Source organism: Corylus avellana, chromosome 7, assembly GCF_965113065.1.
Source record: "Corylus avellana chromosome 7, dhCorAvel1.hap1.2, whole genome shotgun sequence".
Classification (NCBI taxonomy): domain Eukaryota; kingdom Viridiplantae; phylum Streptophyta; class Magnoliopsida; order Fagales; family Betulaceae; genus Corylus; species Corylus avellana.
In genome coordinates this window covers 25,981,180-26,006,782 of record NC_142496.1, presented here as the reverse complement: position 1 = coordinate 26,006,782, position 25,603 = coordinate 25,981,180, and the positions used below count along the sequence as shown (strand labels likewise).

At 35.1% G+C, this 25,603-nt stretch overlaps 3 protein-coding genes and 1 non-coding gene across 6 annotated transcripts; 1 reads left to right on the top strand and 3 right to left on the bottom strand.

Moving 5' to 3' along the window:
• The first annotated feature begins 1,825 nt into the window (after positions 1-1,825).
• LOC132184859 (F-box protein SKP2B) lies at positions 1,826-6,472 on the top strand. Its single transcript, XM_059598639.2, has 5 exons — positions 1,826-1,954; positions 2,683-3,006; positions 4,429-4,777; positions 4,863-5,004; positions 5,922-6,472. The coding sequence occupies exons 2-5, from the start codon at positions 2,747-2,749 to the stop codon at positions 6,290-6,292; spliced, it is 1,122 nt and encodes a 373-aa protein (XP_059454622.1). The 5' UTR covers positions 1,826-1,954; positions 2,683-2,746; the 3' UTR covers positions 6,293-6,472.
• Positions 6,473-8,118: 1,646 nt separating this feature from the next.
• On the bottom strand, positions 8,119-12,395 carry LOC132185667 (DNAJ heat shock N-terminal domain-containing protein). 2 transcript variants are annotated; one of them, XM_059599433.2, is made up of 10 exons: positions 12,258-12,395; positions 11,643-11,702; positions 11,394-11,476; positions 11,039-11,192; positions 10,180-10,309; positions 9,479-9,637; positions 9,193-9,371; positions 8,799-8,879; positions 8,453-8,596; positions 8,119-8,340 (listed from the first exon to the last, which is right to left on the bottom strand). In XM_059599433.2, exons 1-10 carry the CDS (start codon positions 12,393-12,395, stop codon positions 8,260-8,262), a joined length of 1,209 nt encoding a protein of 402 aa, XP_059455416.2. In that variant the 3' UTR covers positions 8,119-8,259. The 2 variants fall into 2 exon arrangements, with proteins under 2 accessions (XP_059455416.2, XP_088374765.1); XM_088518639.1 differs by having other exon boundaries at positions 8,453-8,599; positions 12,258-12,344.
• Positions 12,396-14,591: 2,196 nt separating this feature from the next.
• Positions 14,592-14,663, bottom strand: TRNAQ-UUG (transfer RNA glutamine (anticodon UUG)). Its single transcript has one exon. It is a non-coding gene; the product is annotated as a tRNA-Gln (tRNA).
• Positions 14,664-16,112: 1,449 nt separating this feature from the next.
• Positions 16,113-21,703, bottom strand: LOC132183887 (serine carboxypeptidase-like 13). Of its 2 annotated transcripts, none has more exons than XM_059597352.2 (14): positions 21,521-21,703; positions 19,821-19,966; positions 18,600-18,676; positions 18,380-18,502; positions 18,152-18,254; positions 17,973-18,010; positions 17,779-17,880; positions 17,499-17,585; positions 17,251-17,406; positions 17,078-17,149; positions 16,884-17,002; positions 16,684-16,797; positions 16,535-16,589; positions 16,113-16,423 (listed from the first exon to the last, which is right to left on the bottom strand). In XM_059597352.2, the coding sequence occupies exons 1-14, from the start codon at positions 21,691-21,693 to the stop codon at positions 16,340-16,342; spliced, it is 1,449 nt and encodes a 482-aa protein (XP_059453335.2). In that variant the 5' UTR covers positions 21,694-21,703; the 3' UTR covers positions 16,113-16,339. The 2 variants fall into 2 exon arrangements, with proteins under 2 accessions (XP_059453335.2, XP_059453336.1); XM_059597353.2 differs by lacking the exon at positions 21,521-21,703 and adding an exon at positions 20,068-20,254.
• Between the last annotated feature and the right edge of the window lie 3,900 nt (positions 21,704-25,603).

Here is a 25,603-nt window from a genome sequence, read left to right as displayed (position 1 = left end):
TCATTGTGGAAGCCATCTACTGATTGTGGACCTCTAGTAAATAATTTGCTGTGATTGGTTTTTCTTTCTTTTTCTACGATATGATTGTGGACATGATGTAGTGAAGCATGAGTCAGTAAATTAGCGGCTGAGATGCATCTATGATTATTTGTGATATTCTTTTTTGTTGAGAAAGATTTGATAAAGAGAAAAGTGAGGATAAGATAAGATCAGACGTTTAATACATATTCCTGAGCATAAAAAATATCACCATACTACAATAAACACTGCCTGCAATCATGGCTTTCATAAATGATAAACAATTAAACAATCATCGTTTCAAATTCAGAATGTCATTTAAACCCAAAAGACAAATTTCAATTCCAATTTAAAGCTCTAGTGCAATCAAATATATGTTGACATATTGTCACATTCTTTTCTCTCTGTTCTTATCTACATGATTATTAATGATGACAACTACAATTTCTTTAAAATTGTGAATTTAACATTCATTATATCCAACTGCTTAGATGATAATATCTATTAACATATTAATTAATGATTAATTTTTTTTTTTTTTTTTAAGAAAAATGTTGGGTGTTTTCCTGGTCCTAAGTAAATATTATCTTTTAAAAAAGCAAAAAAAGAAACTGTCCCTTATTCCTCTCACCCAATTTTTAGAAAATAACATTCACTTATAACCAAGAAAACACCAAAAAAACACTAAGAGAATACTTAGCATTTTCCTTTTTATGTACTTACATTTTAAAAATAAATTGTAATTTAACAAAAAAAAAAAAACTAAGTGTTCTCCTGGTCTTAAGTGGACCGTGAATTACTTACCAAAGACTAAAAAAAAAAAAAAAAAACAGAACAACTAATATTCCCATTGACCAAATATAGGGTGCCTAAAGATGGACAATTCTAAACAAATCCAAATGTTCGGTTTAAGCATCAATGACAAGAAAAGCAAATTAAAGGGACATTAACATTAACACGCAAGGTTGAGTTGTCGTGATGTATTTTCCTGAAGGCACAACAATAATTACATTTAATAATATCATATAAATACATATATATAGATAGATGTCTTCTTTATGACAATATAATAATATCATGCGAAATAAATATTTTGCGAAGAATGCATTTATGAAAATAAAAAAAATTGGAATCTTTAACTATTGCCAAGGAGAAAAGAAAAAAGAAATACATGGTCAATGGTTATTGAAATTATTATAATCAAATTATACTTGGTCAATGATTTTTATTCAAGTAGAAGCTGTACACAACTGTTGCTGATAAACAAAATTTATCTTTGACAACAAGTTTTTATAGTTTTTTTTATTTTCTCCAATATATATATATATATATATATATATATATATATTTTGGAGAAAAAAAATTAAAAAAGAAAATTCCAAACGGAGTTTACTGTGCAGGTAACAATAAAAAGCAAAGCCGGTAATGGCAAACCTAAAGACAAGGCATCTCGGATGTTATTCGTCGGATTGCTTTTGAACGCGGCTTCGGTTTTGCACAAATGGAACATTCGACACACGGCCAGTCCCTTCGCTCGCCCTCTATTCTCTGCCTCCGTCAATCTCGTACGCACATCTTCCACTATTGCATTTCCCTTTGTTTTTCCTCTTTGGCTTCTTTTCTTTTGCGTTTTCCAATCAAATTCTGATCAAGTCAAGACCACTTTCCTTGGGACCCACGCCATCCCATCAGATCCCACGGCCAACAAAGCAAGTGCCACGTGGTGGCCTACGCGTCGCTAATCGACCACCACCGTACTCTTCTCCCTCCTTTTTGTTTCTCTTTTGCCTCGGTCTTAAGTGTTATAAAAATCAAAATATAAGAATGGTTTACTGGTACATACAAAGTCATAGGGAGCCGCTCCTCTCATTGTAGAACAAAACGAGCAAAACTGATCAAAGCTATAAGCTTTCGCTAACCTAGTCTCCTTGCAAAGGTATATAATCAAAACCCTAACTTTTCTTTGGCAGATTATTTGTTTGTTGCTGATTTTTTTTTCGTTCATATCATCAACTGGTTTGTCAAATTTTAATCTTTAATGAATGGGTCTTGAAGAGGTATCTAATTATTCTTTTCCTCCTAAAGATTTCTTGTAGGAATTCAGAGGTTTTGACCAGAAGGTTTTGGTTTTGGACTAAAAAGTAGTCTCTTTTTTTTATTTTTTTATTTTTACGTTTTAGCGATCATTTATCGTTAGAACTTGAGCTTCCTCGGGCCAATACCCAGTTTATTTTCAGGTTCTCGAAATGGGTGTTTCTGTTTTTACAGAAAAGAGGGTTATTTGGGTTTTTTTTTTTAAAAAAAAAAAATTTCAGCTCTGTTTGTCATTGAATTTCCCTGCTGTGGCCAATACCAGTTTTATTGATCACCATGTACTTGCCTGTGAATAACTCGAGCACGTACATGTGAAAAAGTATAAAGGCTAGTTATTAAATTCCTGGGTTTTGATTGTAACTGTGAAATTATTCATCCAATTTTTTTTTTTGGGGTGAAATTTACTCTGCGATTTACACCTCTGCCAATCTCTTATGGTGGTGATACATGGGTCTGTTGTTTTTCCCAATTTATTCGTATGTCAGTTTACTACACGTTTTTTTGTCTCTGAGTTCAAGGTCTTGGAATTTGTAGATGCTTATCCATTTCCTCCTCTTTATTTGGTGACAGAACCGAGGAATTTTGTTGTTATCTATATAAAGGAAGTGAAAGGTGCGCTCAGGCTGAGAGTAAAATGGTGGGTAAAGACAACTTGAAGACGGAGGACTTGAACTTGTGCTTTGAGAAGCTTATGATGTTTGGTGGAAGTGGGATTGGAAAAGGGGGAGCGAAAATGGAAGGTGGTGTCATCACTGAGTGGAAGGATATTCCTATGGAGCTCTTGTTGCAAATCGTTTCGCTTGTTGACGATCAGACGGTGATCGTGGTGTCTGGAGTGTGTCGTGGGTGGAGAGATGCTATTTGCTTGGGCCTTACCCATCTCTCTCTCTCATGGTATATATTTTCGCTGGCTTATTTTCACCATCTCTCCCTTAAGTGTTTGCGGTGTTATGTTTTCCTGGGTTTTGTATCCATTTGTGGACTGTGAGTTGTATGGTTTAATTTTTTGTCCTTCAATTAGAAGAAATTTGAATAATTGCAGTTGGTTGCACTGGCTTTTTTCTATTAATTTTTCATTGGTAGTATATGAGTGGGCGTTTCCCTTGCTTGAATCCAACTTTTATATTTCATCTTTTAATTCTTTATGGATTTAACCCGTTGCCCTGAAAAGGGGAAGGGAATAGAGAAGGATTTCTTACCTATAAGAACTCAGTGCTGCGCAGTTCTGTTGTGGATTCATTAGCTCTGTGGTTGTAAACTCTTACAGCTTGCACTTTGCTTTATTTTGTTCATTATTAATTTTGGGTCATATTATGACAATGTTATGTGGTTGTTTGTAATCTCTTTAGGTATCTTATGATACGAGGGGAAATTAGGGCTTTTTGTCTTAAATCCAATACATTAGTGGACAATCCTCCTGTCATTCTCTCTTGAGCCTGCACCACCTTTGAGGTCATTTTATTATTTATGCCCCATAAAAGAATAAAGCTAGTTTTCTAGGTTTCCTTTTGCTCTTAAGATATTCTTCTATACGACCCCATAGAGTAGGTTGTGGTTTCTGCTTTATCGAGGCATGAATATGATTACGCATCTATTTAAATTGATTTGATACTTTATGTTTCTGCTGGTTTTTAATGAGGGGCTATCATGAATGAGGTGGAAACCTCGGGGCTTATCGTTTGTTTTTTTAGTCCTAAAATAATCCTGGGGATTTATGTGCATTTTGAGTAGTAACCTATTGTATTCGGAAAGAGTACATGTATGAACAAAGTAAATTATTCTATTGTCATAACTTCTCTTCTCTCTTTTTCTTTATTGCTGTTATTTGGGATGATGTAGGCACATGTAGAATCAATTACATTTTGCCTTCCGTGGATAGCCTTCATGTCCCACATCCATGTGTTCAGATGTGAACGTGTGTGTGGAAGGCAGTAGTATGTGAAGAATCTTCATTGATACTTTCTTTAGATCCTAATTAATTTGTTGTTTGGGGCCCTATACAATTTCTTTTTTCTTGAGTTTCAAGATTGTCAAGCAGGAAAGAAGAAGTCTTTGAAGTTTTGATGCCCTAAATAATTGATACCTCAATATAGTTTATGTCCAAATGAATGCACTTGATCGTATATTTTCATTTTCTTTTCCTTTGTTTGAAGTGAGATACTCGATATATGTAGTTCATTCGGTTTCTGTTTTACCAAATGGTACATTTGCATATGTTAATGATGTTTTGAAGACATTTTGCTCTGATATTTTGATGTGGTAGTTAGGAATTCCTGTGAATGCCTTACCTACTTGCTGTCATGAACTATTTTTCAGGTGCAACAAGAACATGAACGACTTGGTCCTATCTCTTGCTCCAAAGTTCACGAAATTGCAGAGTCTGACACTGCGCCAAGATAAACCACAGCTTGAGGATAATGCTGTTGAAGCTATTGCAAACTGCTGTCATGATCTGCAGGTCCTGGACCTCAGCAAAAGCTTCAAGCTTAGTGACCGTTCCCTACATGCCCTGGCTCATGGTTGTCCTAATATTACGAAACTCAACATCAGTGGGTGTTCAGCCTTCAATGACCATGCTCTTGCATATCTGGCTGGTTTTTGCAGAAAGTTAAAAGTTTTAAATCTTTGTGGATGTGTCAAAGCTGCTTCTGACATTGCATTGCAGGTATAAATGAGTTACTAAGTACTAAATTGTTCTTTTAAATCTATGTCATAAGAAGTTGAGATAATTCTTCCTAAATGATATGCAGGCTATTGGACGCCACTGCAACCAGTTGCAGTGGTTAAATCTTGGATGGTGTGAGAATGTAAGTGACGTGGGAGTGATGAGTTTGGCGTATGGATGCCCCGATCTCAGAACCCTTGATTTGTGTGGCTGTGTCCTTATAACTGGTATGCATATATAGGGGTAACTACCTCTTCTTTTTTTTTCTTTTTTCTTTTTTAATGTTAAAGATTATTTTGTAATCTAGGAGAGTTTAGGGTATAATAGTTGGTTCTGTTGCTCGAATTTCACCGAATTTTAAGTCCCTGATGTAGCCATATAATTTGTGTCATGGTTCCTTCTGCAGGCTGGGACCATTTCTACGGGGACTTATAGGATCTTTATTCTTGAGGATGTTCCCCAATATTACTGATCTGTTGTCACCCATCTCTCTCTCTCTCTCTCTCTCTCCTGCTGCCTGTAAACCAAGTCACTTGATCTTAGGTCTGTCAGTATTCGAAAACTTACATGGTGGATATCTTCACTTTGAACTCTTACAATGTCCATTTCATCTCCACCTACCAGATGTCTTTGCTAACCCATTACAATAGGTCAACTAATTGCGTGATCTGTATACTTGGATGCTTACTGTCCCTGTATGCTCTATCCTTCTTCCTCATCTGTACTTCCTGCTCTTTGCTAATCTTCCTCACAATTACATTTTATGTGTGAACATATATATTTTTAAAGAGTTTTTATGCTTTTAAGTTAATAGTAATAATAGTAATGGTAACCTATACTTATCTAGATAAAGAGAGCATGGATGGGTAAGATGATTCATGTGAGAAGTTCAATATCAGACTGTCCTAAAACAAGGGAAACCCATATAAACTGAAGAAAGAGCCCTAAGATTACAGACTTCAATATACTGTGTTAACTTCAATGAGTGCCTGGAATGGTTACAACCTCATTTGTTTTTTGTTTTTGTTTTTCCTCTATTTCTCTCTCTCTTTTTGTAATTTTGGGCTGACTACCTCATTGGAAGTTTGTTTGTTTGGCTTGTTATGATTGTAAAAATTTTAACTTGTTCATACTTGTAACGCAGATGATAGTGTCATTGCTCTTGCAAACGAATGTATTCATCTGAGATCCCTTGGCCTGTACTACTGTCAGAACATCACGGACAGAGCAATGTACTCTTTGGCCCACAGCAGAGTGAAGAACAAGACTTCAATTTGGGAATCGATGAAAGGAATGAATGATGAGGAAGGGCTTAAGACTCTCAACATCAGCCAGTGCACAGCACTCACCCCCCCTGCTGTTCAAGCAGTGTGCGATTCATTTCCTGCTCTCCACACTTGCTCAGGAAGGCATTCACTTATCATGAGCGGCTGCTTGAACTTAATGTCTGTGCATTGTGCCTGTGCTTTCCATGCACACCGCACAGCCAGCACTTTTCCTCACCCAGCTCATTGAACTGTAGGTTTGCAGCAGCAATCTATTGAAACTCTGTTGGAAGAGCCCAATGAAACAAAATATCCCTTTGTATGTATGTTTGTGTTAATATTTTGAGAACTTTGGTGGCAAGTATGCAAGCCATTTGTTGCTGAAACCTAGTGACAATGAAAAAATTACTTGAGCTCTGTGTTTACGTTTTTTTATTATGTAAATTCTGCAGTTGTGTTGGCATTCAGAGCCTATGTTGATAAAAAAATCTGTTGGTGATGGGTATCATGTTGATAATATTTCTCTTTACTAATTTGAATTCATCTACTCACCAACTCAAAATTCCTTAAGGGTGCATATAGGAGAAATTATCATTTATACAGTAGTTGCTTTGAAAGTCATGCCTATGTAGCCCAAAAATATTTTCTTCCTGAGGGATAATTTTCTAGGGTTTTATTTTTTAAAATTTTTTTTTGTTAAGGTTAGAGAAGGCAAGAATTTTGATGGTATTGGCAATCTGGATTACTCAGGCAGTTGGACCATAGGGTCCATGTAATGGGAATAAGAGAGAAAACAAGTAGCTTTAATGGATAGTAGATTTCTAATCAATAAAATTTGTAGCTTTTGATCGGAGCATTATACCAAAAACAAAAAGAAAAGAGCAAATGAGTTTTGGAATTGGAACTAAAGAAAGAAGTATCACCGACCATAGAAGGTGGTGGTCCAGTTGGCTCGGCTCAGTGTAAAGTAGGTCATGAATCGGACGCTTGAGGTCGACATTCTCTTAATTATTGTTATCATAGAAACTGCACCACTTTTGGACGTGCTCTTTATCCTTATTGCTCAAAAAAAAAAAAAAAAAACACAAAGTCAGTAAATTATAAGTTAGATTAGAATCCAATGTTGGATTAGTGGCATTCAAACAAATAAAAGATCAGTTGTTTTTTTTTTTTTTTTTTTTTTTGGCTAAAGTCGGAGCTAAAACATCTTTCAGCAAAGAAGGGGAGCGGAAGTTTAAATAAGAATGGATTTTACTAAGAATCTATTAGTATTAAACAGTCCCCAAAAGGTAACTCAATCGGTTAGGACCACACCTAATGAAGCGAAGGTCACTAATTCAAATTTTCCTCCCTCCTCTTGTAGACATGTCAAAATATATATATATATATATATATATATACTAGTACTAAACATTGACACGTACATGAAAGATACTGAAATTAATTGGGACTTTTAGTATTAAAGAGAGAATTTAATTGTGAGATAAATAAAGAAGATGGAAGACAAGACTAGGTCCACATATTTTTTTTGTCCACATATGAAAGACAGAAAGAGACCTTATGGGTGACATTAAAGCTTGGACGGAAGTATTGCTTAAAGCCTTAAAGGAAGAGAAATGGAAAACAAAAAGAAAAACATCAAAAATATTGATTAATTTCTAAGTTCCGTATAATATTGACCAATAAAATCTACACTACCAAGAAATCGGTTTTGTGGAATTTTGGTTTGGGAATTTTATCAAGTGTTAAAAACATTAAAATACTGATTAATTACTATTTTCCGAAAATAACATTCTTACTAGATTCATCAGACCCGGCCAAGTCCATAAACCAATTTATATATATAGTTGAGATTAGGAACATTGACTGCAATTCAGAGCTTTCTCTTGCAAGTGTTTGCCTGGAAAAAGATCAACAAGACCAAATAGGAATATATCTCATTAATTATCATAATACTACTGTTATGTTTGAAATTGAAGATTGGATCAATGGTGCCGTTGAGGTGCTCCTTTTTAAATACTCTTACATTGTCAGTCACACAACACAAATTCATGGCTTGCACACCACTGTCTTCAATGGAACAAAAACCCTCCATTCAACAAGAAGCCCTTTTGGCACGTTTGTGATTCGACAAGAGAAAAATTTACAGGCTTGTTGATGTATATTTTGTACCTGGCCTCATCTGTTGACCTTAATGTAAATACATATCATGATGCATCATTTGCTTTTATACACGATTTCTTCATCATCCACATCAAATGCTGGATTACAGAGGCATCTAAATAGTCTACCAATACCCTGCCAGAGAAGAAAAAAGATAGAACCCATCAAATGATATTGTATATGGCTTTTAACTAATATAAAAAATTACTTAAATCAATTATTTACTGTATAAGTTTTTCTAACATGCCTGAGTGAGTAGGGGAGCTCGGTATGAAAGTGCTCCTGGTGAGTCATCATCATCAGAACTAGTATCCGAACTGCTTCCATCATCATCTGTTTCAGCAGCAGCATCTTTCTTCTTTGATGTTCCTCCACTTCGTATATGTTTTTCCTGCTGAAAGCACTATCAGTTTATCAGTTCTCAAGCAGGAAAACTTATTTTTCAGCATTAGCACCATGATTGCAGCTTTATGCTCTTTTAATTTTCTTGTTCCTTTCAGCATTAGCTTTAATGTTCTTCTCATGTAATAAAGAATATTGAAAATGCACTATATACTATTATTGCAATAAAAATATCTTAATAGTCATTTCACCTGAAATATCTTCCCAAGAATTTTCAGAGCCATTGCACGAGCTTTAAGTTCTTCCTTCCTAACATGGCTTTCCCTTAGCACCTGCAAGCAAATTTAAATGAATGAAAAGCATCTTCTGTAATGAGATTTGTGTTAAAGAACAGAGTAATATTTCCTAATTTTAAGTCAGTTGAACAAAGCAGTAGTCCCAACTGCCTGACATTTTAAATTCCATCCACCAGATAGAGAAAGAGATGCGTCTATTTCCTTAATCTCTATAATGTTAACTAAGAAACTGCAGGGGATAAAACAAAACAACCTGTTTGATGAATAACTGTAATTTAACAGTAAAGAACAAGAAAGAGCAAATATGAGCAAGCCTTACTTCTAGATTGGAAGAAACAGAGAAACTCACCATTTGGCACACATGCATTAGGGTTACTTCAATATCCACTACATTCAACTTCCATAATGAGTTCATCAATGTGTCTTTGTTTAGGCGTATATGTGATTCAGCATCATTTTCAGGGCCACTTCGATCCAGTTTAAACTGCCGGTGGATGTCTTCTTGAAGTTGCAGCAACTGAAAAGCACCTGAAACAATTTTCTCATTGCAATAGGTAGCAAAGGCTTAAAAGTTCCAAGCAGAAGAAGAGGAGAGGTGCGCGTGCACGCAGAGGGGAATGTTCATATCAACATACCTTTTGCTGCAGTCATCTGTGACTTCCAGAAATGTCCTTTATTGCGAACCCACTCAGCCAAAAATGGCACTCCAAGATAAATGGCTTTCTTTCCAAGCTCTTGTGCTGCTTGTCTTGAATATATATAGCCAATAGTGTGTAATATGTCAACTCCAAAAGCTGCATATTAAGACACTAGAGGTTGTTTAGCAAAATCATTATATCAATATGCTGCCAATTAATCATCAGGCTTTCTAACTTGATAGAAAATATTCCTTTCATTAGGATTGTATAAAGATTCTCATGCTAAACAATATATTTTTGTAGTCAAAGCATAAATTATATAAAACATTCAGCTTTAGAGTGCACCATCATCTAAGTTTAGTTGGTATGAAAGTAGTATTTTGCTTCAAGTGAATTACAAAAGACAGAGAGAATACAATTGGGGAAAAGATTTCTGAACAAAAAACAGAAGTAAGAAACATAACCATTTTATACGCTGAAGAAAACCAAGAAACAAATATCAAACCATAAGATTTAGGAACCAAGGTGTATTTAAGTTCCAAAAAATAAATTCTTAGAAGTTGAGACTGATTAATTTGTCAAATCGTGCAGTTTAGGAGGAAAACAATATATAGGCAGAAGAGATAACCTTTTCACTGTCAACATTATGTGCAAATGAATAAAAAATGTAAGAGAAGGCAGGAGGAAGCTAAACAAACCTGTATCAGAAAGCCGCCTGGCTTCAGATTCTGCATGCTGTAAGAATCCCTCTTTGTCACCTTGAACGTATTGATTAAGAAAACTTTTCAGTAATCTTGCTAGCTTTTCTTCTCTTTCTTTCTGGACAGCCTACACATTAAATAGACACCAAGAAGTTGCTGGTGTAGGTTAGGGAAATGCATTGTAGAAACCACTTTATTATTATTGAACCTTCATTCTATGTCAGGGAACCTCTCTAAGGCAAGGCTCTTCAGACCCACCCTTGCAAAGTAAACCCCGGTCCCGTGCACTGCACTCTTGGATGTTTTTCTACACGGAACTGGTTAAATCGCTGATTTTTTACCAAGGGGTGTGGCCTAAGGGATTGTTTGCACCCATGAGGTGTTGAACCTTGGACCTTGAAGGGAGCAAACCCTCAAGACCAAAGCCTAAAAATGAGAATGCTAGAAGAAGTAAATAACAGTAGCTACAAAGAAGGGATGGTAATTTAAGCAAGGTAACTTTAAGTTAAGCCTACAATCTGGCCATAATTGAGAGTTGAAAAGAGCCAAAGAATGTACATTTCACTCTCCTGTACAAATTCATGAGGGAATTCCTATGATGGTTGCAGCCATCTAATGCTTTGAATTCTCCATTTAAGTTTATTTTCCATAATTCAAATCACCAGAAGAACAATACAAATACAAGAAATAGAATGAAATTCTAAATGTAGCCGTGTACTGACATTTCTAAATATGAAAGCATCAGAAATATTTGGATCAAGCATCTGACAATAATTTTTTGATTTACTAACATGGGGATATCCTAAAGAGTTGAATACTTTTGGAACACAAAGAATTTTGGATTAACTGAACTTGCCTTCAATCTTTCATGCAGTTTCTCAGGATTGTCGCTCTCCACTGCTAATTCAGAAGAAGCCATTGATGCCACGGCTAGGTGTCCTATGTAGTCCTCAAATAACTCACTTCCAAAGAGCAGAGCAAAGACAGCCATGGGGTCAAGCATGGTTTCTCTGGAATGGAGAACAAAAGGTTATTAGGAGTATATATAGGAGAAAACCTTCAAGGAAGAAAATTATGCAGAAAAGTATTCTTCATGATATAATCAGTCTCTTTTGAAAGTAAGTTTGCATCTTTAATGGTAATACAAAACTCAATAGAGCATTAACAGGACAAGTACTCATAATGTCTCCATGAGCATAAAGCAACAGTACCTAGATATGTAATTTTTTCCATTTCGATCATATGCATCTTTTTGCACTGGATCACTTAAAACTTGATAAGCTTCACCTAATACCTGAAAACATTAACAAGAATATACAACATCAGATCAAATATATCCCACCTTCCTTCCATTTCCCTTTTTCTTTTCGAGAAAGAAATGGAAAATTAAGAAAGGTAATGGAAGCTTGAATTTTATTATGATCAGGAAAAAGTAAGTAAAGGAGAAGCAATGGACTTGCCTGAAATCTTTCAGCAGCCTGAGGGTCGTTCGGATTTTTATCTGGATGAACTTGCTTTGCCTACACCAAAATTAGCATTTCCCTCATATATGTATAAATATATTAGAGGGAGAGAAAAAAAAGAGAAACAGTACCAATTGAAAGGCCAAAAAGGAAAATCCTTCGAACATGATTAAGATAAAAAAAAGCTAGCTAATCCTGAAATTTACATGGTATTTCGTAACTCCCTTGATCAATCCTAACAATTGGAAAACAGATAAAAGAAAGACAACTCATTTAAAAGCCTATGAAGATCTAGCTCCCAATAAAGAGAGAAAAAGAAAAAAAACTAAGAACAATAATGAATAAAATCACCAAGAAACAACATTGCAAGACATATCCTTTCTTCCATACGATCATTGCAAGAAACAACAAGAACATGGGATATATGTGAAACATTAGAAACATCATTAATATGCTATCCAAAACATCATCAACACTTATTTACATCATAACCTGCTTTAGTAAGTATAACATGCAAAACCTGATCAGATTCATTTTGAAATATATATATATATATATATATATATATATATATATATATATAGCTAAGACAACCTTAATGAAGATATATACCTTAAGATAATAAGCCTTGCGAATTTCTTCCTCTGAAGCCGAGGGACTGACGCCAAGAACATCATAGTACTCGGTTTCCTTCACCATTCTAGATCCCGTCCCGATCGCAAAACTGGAGCTTCTCCGATGACTCCTCATAGAGCTTGAGAATTATGCAAAGAAAGATAAGAAGACAGAAAGAAGAATGTGAAGAAAGTGAAAGAAAGAAAGAAAGAAAGGATGATGGGCAGTGTTGTTGTTGAGCCCCACGAGCCGCACTTGCCTTTCCAGTTCTCCACACTAATAAACTAATACCAGAAACTGCTTTTCGCGGGAGGAAACAGTTTATTTTAACTGCCACTATAGTGGCGCTTATGATAATCGTACACATATACCAGTTTTTTGAATTTCTTTTCAAGGTCTGCTGAGCTGTCGGTGGGCTGGGTTTGGGCTTGTCATGGCCCAATCTTGCACTCTTTTCGGGGTGAAACATGTGGGTGTTTGAGGGTGGGGCTTTATTTGGTGCCCACTTTTTTTTTTTTTTTTTTTCTTAAGTAGATTATAAATGTGAAAAATAATAAAGGGTTAAGCAACCCAACAATTAATATGCTTGAAAATAAACCGAGTAAAAAAAGAAAGAAAAAATGGAATGCATCAAATAAATGACGCAGCCTTATTTATTATTGGCACAAAGTCCAAGAAACTTTTTTTTTGAAAAAAATACATTCCAATTTTATTGATAATAATCATGAGCATGAATCTCTTACATCGCAGAAACACAAAGCCCTAAAAATGCAAATTATAGTTGAAGCTATAAGGATACAACATCATCTAAAACCTCCGCTAACCTATGACTAGTTTTTAGTTGAAATAACAGATCTGCATAAGGCAGACGCAATCCAATGCATAGGTAGCGCAAATTCCTCCTCGACCCAAAAGCCAGGATGAAGTTCACATCCATAACTCGAAGGTTTGGACTAACATTCACATCCACGACCTAAAAGATCTGGACCAAAGTTCAGTTTACATCCAAGCAGGGAAATCGAGTGGCCAAGCCTTATTACAAAATAGAAGCAAGAAAACCTAAATAAAACGTGGGTGAACCAAAGAGGTAGGTCCTTATTACAAGCAAATAACATGAATGAAATGCATACAGGGAAAAAACATAAACAAAGACAATACGAGGAAAATAAAACAAACGGGAGCAGGCACACGCAGCATGGATGCCGATTGTGCACTTGCCGGAAATCGACACCGAAACGGAACGATAGAAGCTCGACGTGGTGAGGATGTGGAAAAAGCCCAAAACAATGGACGGAGGGTGGCGAAACCGATCACCAGCTGGCTGAAAAACCATCGCAGCAGGGGACGTTGAAGCTCATCACTGGAGGGGCACAAGGAAAGACCCAGCATCAGACGATGGGCGGCAAAGATCAACAGCGAACACAAAACAAAACTGGGGGGAGTTTGAAAGAAACCCCCAAAATCAGCACCCGCACTGAGTGGCACACAAGCAAGGCTACAAGAACATCACACAAAAAACACAGCAAAAAAAAAAAAAACAGAAAGGAAAATAGCAGAAAACAACCAGAGAGCCCCGCCAAGGACAAAAGCGGAACAAAGAGGAAGGGGTGGCAGAGAAAGGGTAGGGAGAAGGCAACCTGGGCCAGGAACATCAAGTAAACTGCTGGCACCTGGTGCAAGGGCAGGCGAGGGGGAGGAGGGAGGCAACAAACGGCCATCCCTCCTCCCCTCACCATGGGGGATGGGGCTTACCTAAGTCCAAGAATTTTGGCGGCCAATAAAGACGGTTAAACAAGGCATGAACAGTGGGCATGACTGTCTTAAGACCCTTCAACCCTATTTAAACCCCTAGAGAATGAGACTTAAATAGGGCATAACTCTCAAGATGCCTTTCAACTCTACTTGAAGACCTGTTGGGTAACAACTACAACAAATAAGAGGAAACAAAGTGAGGGAAAGACAACAAAAAAGCAACATAAAAACAAAAATAAATACAAAAAACAACAACATAGGTGGAAAGCGAGGCAGGGGAAGGCAACATGGACATGGTTGAAGGCCAATGCGTGAAGGCGACAAAAGGTCATCAAGGGGAAGATGAAGAATGGATGCTGTTCTAGATAAAAATTACTTTTCTATAACACGATAAAAATCATGTGTGATTGGAAAAGAGTTTTGAGAGTAGAAATGAGGAAATAAGTGAAATTCCAATTATAAGTTATTTTGTCACCTCGATGTAAAGTTTCGTTAGGCTTACAAAATTTGATGAACTGTAAGAGGGAGAACTGGGGGGGGGTGTTAATTGAGGAACACACCAAAAAACCAAAGCGATTAAGGTCCTACCGGGAGTCGAACCCAGGTCGCTGGATTCAAAGTCCAGAGTGCTAACCACTACACCATAGAACCCGATGCTTGACAGTTGCTTATAAATTTATTACATATTACATATTCATGGGTGAGACTTTATAAGCAAACTGTAATTTACATTTCAATGATTTTTGCGAATCTTAACATGTTATATTATTGTTATTATGATAATCAGTCGTACTACTTTTGGTCCTGAGGTTACGAAAACGAGACCAATTAATATATGTAATCTCATTTTTAATTCTCAGGCTCTATTTGAACGCTCAATAATATAGAAAAATCGTCGTCCATATTCATATCTAGAGGTGATGAACACGAAGCAACACTACACTCTTATTAATTTCTTGTTTTCTTCTTCTTTTTTGTTTATTTTCCTTTTATTTTAAAACAATTTTATTTATGCATGTATGCATCTACAAGGTATAACTAGGTCTAGGAGTGAACATGACGGTTATTAACTACTAACTGCATAACCACAAGCAAGTGAGACAATTATTAACTGCTAACTGCCCAATTGCAGTTGACATTTTCAAAGATTAACGAAAAGCTGGGACTGGTTTTATAATATAAATATTAAAAATAATAATACTAAAAAGTGAAAACGTGTTTTAGTTTTGGTAAAACTTCTTTAGTAGGATTTGCAATATTTTTTGTTCTTCTATATATATATATATACTCACAAATATTATTTAATAGATGTAGGGACTAGGGAATGGTCCAACTATTAATCGATTGTACAGATCGAAGATCAATTCCTCTTGGAGGTTGAGGTCCTGATATTTCTCGTCATTGCAACACATAAAAAATAACCATATATTATATATGAATTTGATATTCAATTCCTTGGTTATATAACAAAAAACAACAACTTAGAAACCTTATAAATGAGGCCCAAAAAGGCTCATAATACTAAAAGAAGCTTAAAAAGCCCTTATTTTGAAAGTATTTAATAATATGTCTTCAATAACCGCTAGTTGTGGTTAACCGCTAACTGGTCTAACAGTTGCAATTGCGATTCTTAAAAATGATAACCACTAAAGTTGTTGTGATTGCGATTAGGAGGGAATGACTCCGACCACTTGTGCACGCCTAACTATGATTTAGAAAAGTATGGCAAGTAATTCTCACTACGTACAAATTATGGTTGGTTTAAAGAAGTAGCATATAATTCATCCAAAAAAACGAAAGAAGCATGTATTGTGTCTTGAGGACTATTTTTACATTAACACATTAATTGTTTTTCTGTATTGTGTAATTCTAAACACTCAACTTCCATCCCACTCTTATCCTAGTGAGCTGATGTAATGTAGCAGTGCCTATCGGCCCTTGAATTTTAGTGCCACATCAGCCTAGTAAAAATATATATATGTATTTTGTAATTTTTTTCATGGTCATATTTTCGAATATTTGCCTTGACTTGGCTGCGTTTCTCCGGGTTCTCTTCCAATGCTTGCAAATGAACATTAGGACGGGTTGAGAATGTGAAAATGAAATGATCAAGGGAGAGTGAAATAAGTTTTATATTTTTTCATTCTTTTGGTGAATGAATAGTGTACTATCCGAATGCTAGCTAGGCATAAAATTACAAAAGAGATTTTAATAAGTAAGGGATGTCATCTCTAAATTTTGGCAATCAACATGAATGAAAACCTCATGACATAAGGGAGGATCGACCAAAAAGCCGAGAGGGTCATTGATGTTGCAACTCCGAGAAACTAGAAAGGGTAATAAGCAAACCATCTATCAAGCATGGCAGCAGCTTCCTTTTGCTTGTACTCTGCAGCTATGTGTCCCCCTCCCTGTACCCAAAAAAACAAAAAAAAAACAATAAATATATAAGTATATAGTTCAGTCTTTACTCCTATATATCCATCATCATCATAGGGAACTCATTAAATGGTTTTTCTTGCCTTTATGGTCGCAAATGTCAGAACATAGTCACTTTCTGTATACTGCTCTGTGTATCTATATGAAACAGGCAGGGTATAAGTAACTGAATAAAACTTGAGAAGAAGAAGAATAAAATGATGGATTATATTTACCAAAATTTAACACTTACCCTGCAACTTGAGCATCGACGTACCATGGTCGCCAAGCATCCATGAGAGTCATATTAAAAGATCTTATCCATTCTCGGGTGGCAATGTGTGGAATAGACATGTCATGATCACCACTGTAGGAATTCAATAATATGTTGTTTTAGATGTGTGACATGGGAAGGCTTCAGATGTACGTGCACAAAAATGAAGAAAATTTTACCTATATATCAAAGCTCTCAATTCTGCGTTAGTGAAATTTTGGTGATAACTAATGACACTTGAGAGCTCCTGTGTGTAAGATAAGCTGCTGTTGCACATCTTCCATTTCTCCTTTGTTCCCTAACGAGCATTGTACAGATTTAGTGACAGTTTTGGTAAAGGGATATTATCAGTCATAAGTTTTCAGTATCTTACCTCCCGAATATTAAGAGCTTCTTGGACAGTCTTATCGTTTGCCCAGATGCCACAGAGCACGTGTCGATAATTCTGAATAGTAGAAAATCAAAGTGCTGCTTCCACAAATACACATACACTGATACACATGCATGTGAGAATAGAGAGAGAGAGAGAGAGAGAGAGAGTGATACCCTGCACCAAAAAGCAGGACCTTTAGGCTGTGAAAGGAGAAGATCTGTGGACTGCTCTCTTAGAGATCTTCGATCTCTTTGCAATGAACTTGGTTCCCGAGATGTCATCGAGCATGAAGGTTCCAGAACTTGTTGAATGTTAATCTCAAGGATCAACTGCATTAATAATTAAAAGGTCACTGACTGTCCATGCCAGAGGAACGTAATGATGAATTGAAGAGACTAAATGCTAAGCAAAGTTTGCTAACCTCTTCAATGGTTTGAAGAGCCGACTCACATGGTTCATTGCTTGAATCCACATTCACAAAGTCTCCATTGCAGCTTTCGTATGTGGTCTAGAATGACATAAAATGACACAAAGGCAGTAGCATCAAGAAGCAGAACAAGGAAATGGAAACAATATTTAATGTATACATATTTGCTTCAATTGCTGATCGAGATCGATGTTGATAATGGCATATATGTGGACTCATACAAGTTTATGGAGAAGAAAAAGGCAGTAAAAAGATGTTCATATCATCAACTCACCTCATAGAGTTCTTTTGGAATAAGAGTGAGGTGGTAAGCAAAAGAGATTCTTGAATTAGTATCAATAAAAGTATCCGTCTTTGGGTTCCCAAGCACATAACCCTGATCCAATTCAAGGAACATCATATAAGAGGAGAAAGCATATCTTAAGCTAACCAAACTAACTCATGTTCTAGTATAATTAGATTACATACTTTCAGATTCATGCGTGGATTGTCTTTAATATCATTGCCTGAAACTCCATAGCCATCCAACGAGGGAGCTTAATGAGATTACATTAACAATATTTTATAAAGGATGTGCTCCACCAATGTGAAACAATCACTTAAAAGTCAAAATTAGATACTTGCTTTCATATATAGCTACAGTTTACCTTCTAAAATTTCTTGAACAATCAACGGAACAGTTATGCCTGAATACGAATCACCACCTATGTAAAGTTGATTTGTCTTGAACCCCGGGTGCTCCACCATCCACTGCATTAATTACAATTTGAAGTTTGAACCCCCCCCCCCCAAAAAAAAAAAAGCTATAATTTGGATAAAATATATAATCCATCATTTATCTTCACTGCTTGAAGTTTAATGCTGGTTTTCATTACCTTCCTCAGAAACTCATAGGTGAGCACTGCTGATTCTATGTCCCCACTGATGTAGCCTTCTGAAGTGTTTGAGTAAGAGAATCCCGTGCCAACAGGTGCATCCACATATATAATGTTGAGGCCCTGGAAAAACGGTTGCCACCCTTTTTATTAAATACTTTGTGTGGCCATAAAAATGGCATAATATAATATTATAGATATCGTGTGTTCAATTTCATACCTGTGTCCATGTGTATGGGTTCAAATGAAGGGACGGCAAGCTCCCATTATAATCAGAATAAGTGAAAGCCAAAGGGCCTGCAAGAAACCCAAAGATCTTAAGCCCTTAACTTGCAACTTACTTGTTTCAAAAACGAAGGACCTAATAGATTTTGGACCCTCTCTCCACAACAAATAATTGCCATATAGAACTATTAATTATTCCAAATTAACTATTTGGTATAGCTAGGTGAAACTTGTTCCTAAATTAACTATGATTAAGCTCAGGGATAAAAAAATATAAAAAAAGATGAGTATTATGGAGACTATTAATGTAAACATAATAAATATCAAATAAATTGTGATAACTGATATGTCTATTGGTGAAAGAAACTGAACTGTCGTAGAAGTGTAAATAAAAAACTCTGCAGTAAAAAACAACAGTATCCTACTCTTCGTTTCTACAAGATATGGAATTTGTTGGTTGCATAGGAGTAGGCCCCCACCTATAAATAAATTGCTAAGAGCCAAATTAAAATTCCCAATACAAGAATCATGGACCCGGCCACTTGCCCACTATCATTGAATTCAGGGCTTCCTTTTAAGGCAAGAGGATATTATAATAAATTCATTTATTAGTTGGAGAGCATTAACAATGGTCCCTTGTGAAAGAATCTTCCTACTCTTCGTTTCTACAAGATATTGGATTTGTTGGTTGCATAGGAGTAGGCCCCCACCTATAAATAAATTGCTAAGAGCCAAATTAAAATTCCCAATACAAGAATCATGGACCCGGCCACTGGCCCATTATCATTGAATTCAGGGCTTCCTTTTAAGGCAAAAGGATATTATAATAAATTCATTTAGTAGTTCGAGAGCATTAACAATGGTCCCTTGTGAAAGAATCTTGAAAGAAACAATAAAAAAAATAAAATGGTTTTCTTGAATGTTGTTGCTAGAAGTAGTTTTTTTTTTCTCTTCCAATATAATATCAATTTTGTAATTTTTTTTTTTCTAATAAAATGTAGAGTTTTTTTATAAATCTGATCAGTTATTTTAGATAAAATATCATTTAGCTCTTCCATCATGAATACTTTTATAACATTTTTAGAGCATTTTAGCTATTTTTTAGTTTTTAACCCTTAAAAGGGCTTTAATTTTTTATTAAACGGGTATTTACTTTCTTCAAACACACACCAAGCCATTAGGAGATCAAGTAAAAGGAGATAAGGGAAAGTAGTACCACTCTCATAGAAGAATGCCAAGAGAGTAGAACAGCCAGGGCCTCCGGTGAGCCAAAGCATAACAGGATCCTCCGCAGGGCTCCTCTGAGACTCAACGAAATAGTAAAAAAGCTGCACATCTTCGCTGTCACCTACACCAATGTATCTGCAACCAAACAACTCATCATCATCAATAGTGGCGGAGCCACGTTAGTCTTTTGGGGTGCCGTGATTTAAAAAAAAAATTTTTTTTTTTTTTTTTCCTACCCACGTAACCCACAGCACCCCAACGGCACACTGCACTGTGTAGTAGTAGTCCTAGTGGGTGTTTCATGTTTGATTGTTTATTTGTTTGAACTTTGAAGGCTTAGTCTTGAGATGGGAAGAGAAGAGGTGAGTCTGGTGAGGAGTGAGTTGGTGAGGAGTGAGGAGTCTGTCTCGTGAAAGGTGAAAATTTGGAAATAGAAGATCAGAAATGAGTGGTTGAAAGATAAGAATGAAATTTTTTAAGTAAAAAAATAAAAAAAATTTGCAAGGAGTAGGCTGTAGACTTGCGCATTTTATTTTCTTTACCCTTTTTTTTTTTTTTTTTTTTGAGCAGTAGGCTTGCGCGTGAGTTGAAGATTGGAGTTAAAGGAAAGAAAAATAATAATAATAATAAAAGAAATAGTTGTAGAGAGTAGAATGGTGAGTTTTAAGGTAGAAAAAATATATATTAAAGAGAATAGAAAGGCATTAGATTCTAGAAGGTGAGAAAAACTAAGACAAAAAGATGAAGATAGGCGTTAGAATTTAGATTATAGAAGGGTGAGTTAGTGGAATTTGAAGGAAGAAAAAAAATAAATGAAGAGTAAATGTAAACATTAAATTCTAGAAGGTAGAAGGTGTGAAGTGGAATTTTAAGGAAGAAAAAAATAAATAAATAGAGGAGTAGGCGTGAGGAGGTGAAATTTTTTTTTTTTTTATTAAAAAAAAAATTATGATGAGAAAGTTTAGAGTACAATTTAAATTAAAATAGAAGTAATAAAATTAATTAGAAGACAATTTAGAAGATTACTTTTTTTTTTTTTTTTTTTGTGTGTTCAATCATTTCTTTTTCTAATTCATTATTTGTTTATATTGGTTTACAACATTCGGCTAAACCTTATTGTGTTTAGTTTGTTTTTAATAAATTTCTTAAGATACCTCTAATTCACTGAAATGTACTCATTTTTCTTAGACACGATTAATTGTGTTCAAGTTTATTTCATAAGTAGTAAGTAATTTGTATTATTATGTGTTTGTGATAGTTAGATAATATTTTGAATGGTTACTTTGTTTGTTGAAGTTCTTATTTAGCTTTTTGTTGTGTTGTTGCTCATGTCTATAGCATACTAAACACTTTTGTATTAGGAATGAAAGTTTTTTTTTTTTTTAAATAGTATCGACATATTACATTTCTAATATATCAATTTAAACACGAATTTTTATAGATATTTTATTATAATATATATATTACGTGAATTATCAAATTTTTAAAAGGCTAAAAAAATTTTAACAATACTCCTGATATAAATTATCTGACTCCACCACCAATAATCATCATCATTCATCAATGCACAATGCAGTTTTCATGCCAACAAATTCAAAAGGAGCCTAGCTAGCTAGCTAGCTGAAATGAGAGAGAGAGAGAGAGAGAGAGAGAGAGAGGATTGAGCAAAAATGAGAAAGGATCACTCACCCAGTTTCAAGCGTGAATGGGAGGTCACCATCATAGCCTGGTAGAGTCTTGACGACTGCGCTGGGCAAGGCAGTGCCTGCGAAAAGGACTAGTAGAAAAGTACAGTTCAAAATTTGACTTGAGTTGGACATGGCTGCGGGCCTCTTCAGGTGCATGAAAAGTGCCAAAAACATCTGCGGTCCACAGAAAATGGGTGTAAATTAATGAAGGGGTAGAGTCAAATAGAAGGACATATTTATATCAAGTGGTTCTACTTGTCTTTCAAATATGCGTTGTTGAGCGCAGCTGGGCTTGACTCGTCCGCTGCACCTAAAAAATACGATGCGTTACGGGCTACAAAGTTGATTGTGTTTAGTTGGGTGCAGCAAATTCAGATTACTATTATTTTGTTTTCCATGTGCTGTGATAAGAAGAGAGCAGATTCATGAAGACAACCGAATCTCTCTTAACACTACTGTACTTGCACGTTTAAAAATTTTTAATTTACTGTGTTGAATTTTTAATTTTTTCCAAAGTTACGGTTAGGTTTTTATGTTAAATCCTGTTAAAATTCACAAAATCTCTGTGTTTTTCTTTTTTATTATAAAAAATTACAAAAATTCAGGTACTGGTATTTTTGTAAATTTCATTAAATTTTAACCAAAGCTTGAATTTTTACAATTTTTTTTTTTTCTATAAGAAAATCGGGGCATTTTGATAATTTTGACACACTTTCGTTATGATTTAACAAAAAAACCTTATTCGAAGCTAGTTACAAAAGTGATGAAAATTCATAAAATAAATAAAATTTTCTCTTTTATTTGAATAAATGACCTTATAATTAAACAATAAAACTACTAAAGACCTCTATCCGACCAGATGGCCTAACTGAGTAAATGCAAAAGTCGGACTAGGCGTACGTGTGATTAATCAATCATTCTCTTATATATATTTTTTGGTTAAAACTTAAGAGACGCTCCATTATTGATTTCCAATTAACATCAATATCTGTAATTGTTTGTTTTTTTTTTTATTATTATTATTATTATCTTTGTCGTAAAAGACAAATAAACTAGAGTCAAAAGAGTAGTTCAAGTTCTACTGGTCCACTGTAACCTCCCCCGAGTGAACCACGTGCCTCATGCTTTCCCTAGTTGGCCTTTCATCGTAACAAACCCACCAAAATTCTTTGTTTTTTTTCTAAAGCAAGAAAGAAGGGGAAGAAAAAATACACGTATCCCAAGAATATCCATTGTAGGATCCGCTTAGGTGATTTATTGTTTCGATAAATGCTTTGGCCATATAAAATTATAAATCCTAAATAGTAAAGGGCAAATGGTCCCATTTTAATTTTTTTATTGTTTAAAATATTTTAACTTTAAAATCAAAATTAAAATGATAAACAATTAATTAAAAAAAAAAAAAAGAGAAAATGGTGGTTGGCCACCCCATAGGGGGCGGCCGGCCACCGCAGTTGAGCTTTGGGGGTGGTTCAACCACCCCTAAGGGTCAAACCCAACCAAAAAAAAAAAAAAAAAAAAATTAATGCCACTCCCAAAGGCTAAACCCACCAACCCATTATTTTTAGGACAAGGCTTAGGTGCGGTAGTGCAAAACTACCGCACCATGCAGTAGTCCAAAACTGCACCGTTTGGTGCAGTTTTGAGAAGGAAAAATTCAAAACTGAACCAAACGGTGCAGTTTTGGGCTGGAAAAAAATAGGTTTTTTTAAAAATATAACAAACAATTATTTAAGAATTAAAAAATATAAAAAACTAATAATTAAAAATATTTTTCATTTTGGACAAGGGGTGGCTCCACCCCTTTCATTTTTTTTTTTTTCTCTTCTATTTTTTTAAATAATTGTTTGTTATATTTAAAAAAAAACCTATTTTTTCCTCGCCCAAAACTGCACCGTTTGGTTCAGTTTTGAATTTTTCCTTCTCAAAACTGCACCAAACGGTGCAGTTTTGGACTACTGCATGGTGCGGTAGTTTTGCACTACCGCACCTAAGCCTTGCCCTTATTTTTATTATTATTATTTTTTTTTCTTTTTGGCCTGAAGCCACCCTATAGCTTATTGGGGATGGATTGGCCACCCCAAGGCTCAACTGGGGTGGCCAACCACTCATTTCTCTTTTTTTTTTAATTTTTTTTTATTAATTGTTTATCATTTTAATTTTGATTTTAAAGTTAAAAAATTTTAAACAATAAAAAATTAAAATGGAGCCATGCCCCTTTCCCACTTAGGATTTATATGGCTAAAGCATAAACTTTTGAATGCAACTAAACATTTCTCTATTGTTGGGGTGGCCAATCACTCATTTCTCTTTTTTTAATTTTTTTTATTAATTGTTTATCATTTTAACTTTGATTTTAAAGTTAAAAGATTTTAAACAATAAAAAATTAAAATGGAGCCATGCCCCTTTCCCACTTGGGATTTATATGGCTAAAGCATAAACTTTTGAATGCAACTAAGCATTTTTCTATTGTTTCTACTGTCTTAAAAGACCCAACAGAAATTTTTAAAAATAAGAGTATAGTGATTTGCAAAAAGAATACTTGGGGATGAGTAAAGAAGGTGTAGCTCGGAATAATGGCTGCTACAGATCTAATGTGCTTTCAAATCCTCTTCAGAATTTTAAGCTTTATACTTTCGAAAGCCGTGCTTCTTATTTTTTCCAACAAAAAGTGGGAGGGAGGACGTAGGGCTGATTTAAGTGGTGTGGAGATTAATGGAGAGCATGTGATTGTGGAATTAAACAACAGGGGAATGCAATCTATTTATAGGCACTCCTTGAAGCTTTCAAGCCCTGGTAATGAATCAACGTTTTCATGAGATCAATGATGCTCCAATATCATGACCCGTCACATAGTGGTTTCATTGACAGGAACCACTCATTAAAGGGTTCCATTTCCAGTAGTGCTCTTGCTTTGTTTAGACCAAAAAAACAAAAAAGGCATCTAAGACACCATGTATGCAAGAATTGTAGTTGAGACTCCAGGAGAATTTCGGGTAAGCAGAATTAGGTGAAGTGCATGATAAATGGGGTTAGGCAATGTGGATAACTCATTCATGAGATCCTAGAGAGTGAAGTCCATATGAATTGACCTGTGATCCTGTTAAAACCATATCCAAACAAACAAGTCACCTTCTTGAGTATCAGTCTCATTCATGTGTGGCTATGCGAACACACGCTGAGGTGTAAATGTCCACATTTCACATTCTGAAAATTAGCAAACATTCAATCACCACTTGAAATTACTTATTAGTGTTCCTAAAGAGTAGTTCAATTGACTGTGAACTATGCTTAATGAAGCGGATGTCACTAATTTGAATCCATTCTCCTCCTTTCCATATGTGGACATGTCAAAAAAAAAATTACTTATTAGCTTCTTCTTTTTCCCAACAAGTGGTGGCACACTAAATGATTAGAGTACAGAAATTTCAACCTAAGTGATCATATTGATTTTAAAAGATACTGTGGGTTGATATTTATGGGTTGTTCTTTGGGTTTTTTTTTTTTTTTTGTCCTACAAATTTTGTATTATTATTTTCTTCTAATGAAGCGGATGTCACTAGTTTGAATTCCCCCTCCTCCTTTCCATGTGTGGACATGTCAAAAAAAAAAAAAAATTACTTATTAGCTTATTCTTTTTCCCAACAAGTGGTGGCACACTAAATGATTAGAGTACAGAAATTTCAACCTAAGTGATCATATTGATTTAAAAAGATACTGTGGGTTGATATTTATGGGTTGTTCTTTGGGGTTTTTTTTTTTTTTTTTGGTCCTACAAATTTTGTATTATTATTTTCTTCTAATGAAGCAGATGTCACTAGTTTGAATCCCCCTTCTCCTTTTCATGTGTGGACATGTCAAAAAAAAAAAATTACTTATTAGCTTCTTCTTTTTTCCAACAAGTAGTGGCACACTAGATGATTAGAGTACAAAAAGTTCAACCGAAGTGATCATATTGATTTTAAAAGATACTATGGGTTGATATTTACAGGTTTTTTTTTTTTTTTTTTTTGTCCTACAAATTTTGGATTATTAGTTTCTTTTGAGGATAACGTCTATAAAGATGGTGTAAACCAGCTCCTT

Bases quoted from the DNA above. Each gene is read 5' to 3' on its own strand.
- LOC132184859 (XM_059598639.2), top strand. From the start codon at position 2,747: ATGGTGGGTAAAGACAACTTGAAGACGGAGGACTTGAACTTGTGCTTT. The intron at 3,007-4,428 runs GTATATATTTTC...ACTATTTTTCAG, and splicing joins ACCCATCTCTCTCTCTCATG to GTGCAACAAGAACATGAACG. The intron at 4,778-4,862 runs GTATAAATGAGT...AATGATATGCAG, and splicing joins CTTCTGACATTGCATTGCAG to GCTATTGGACGCCACTGCAA.
- LOC132185667 (XM_059599433.2), bottom strand. From the start codon at position 12,395: ATGAGGAGTCATCGGAGAAGCTCCAGTTTTGCGATCGGGACGGGATCT. The intron at 9,638-10,179 runs GTTTGTTTAGCT...CTTAATATGCAG, and splicing joins CAGGCGGCTTTCTGATACAG to CTTTTGGAGTTGACATATTA. The intron at 8,597-8,798 runs GTGAAATGACTA...TGCTTTCAGCAG, and splicing joins TTCTTGGGAAGATATTTCAG to GAAAAACATATACGAAGTGG.
- LOC132183887 (XM_059597352.2), bottom strand. From the start codon at position 21,693: ATGTTTTTGGCACTTTTCATGCACCTGAAGAGGCCCGCAGCCATGTCC. The intron at 18,677-19,820 runs GTACTACTTTCC...GGTTTCTTGCAG, and splicing joins GGCATTCTTCTATGAGAGTG to GCCCTTTGGCTTTCACTTAT. The intron at 17,881-17,972 runs GTATGTAATCTA...GAATTGGATCAG, and splicing joins ATCCACGCATGAATCTGAAA to GGTTATGTGCTTGGGAACCC.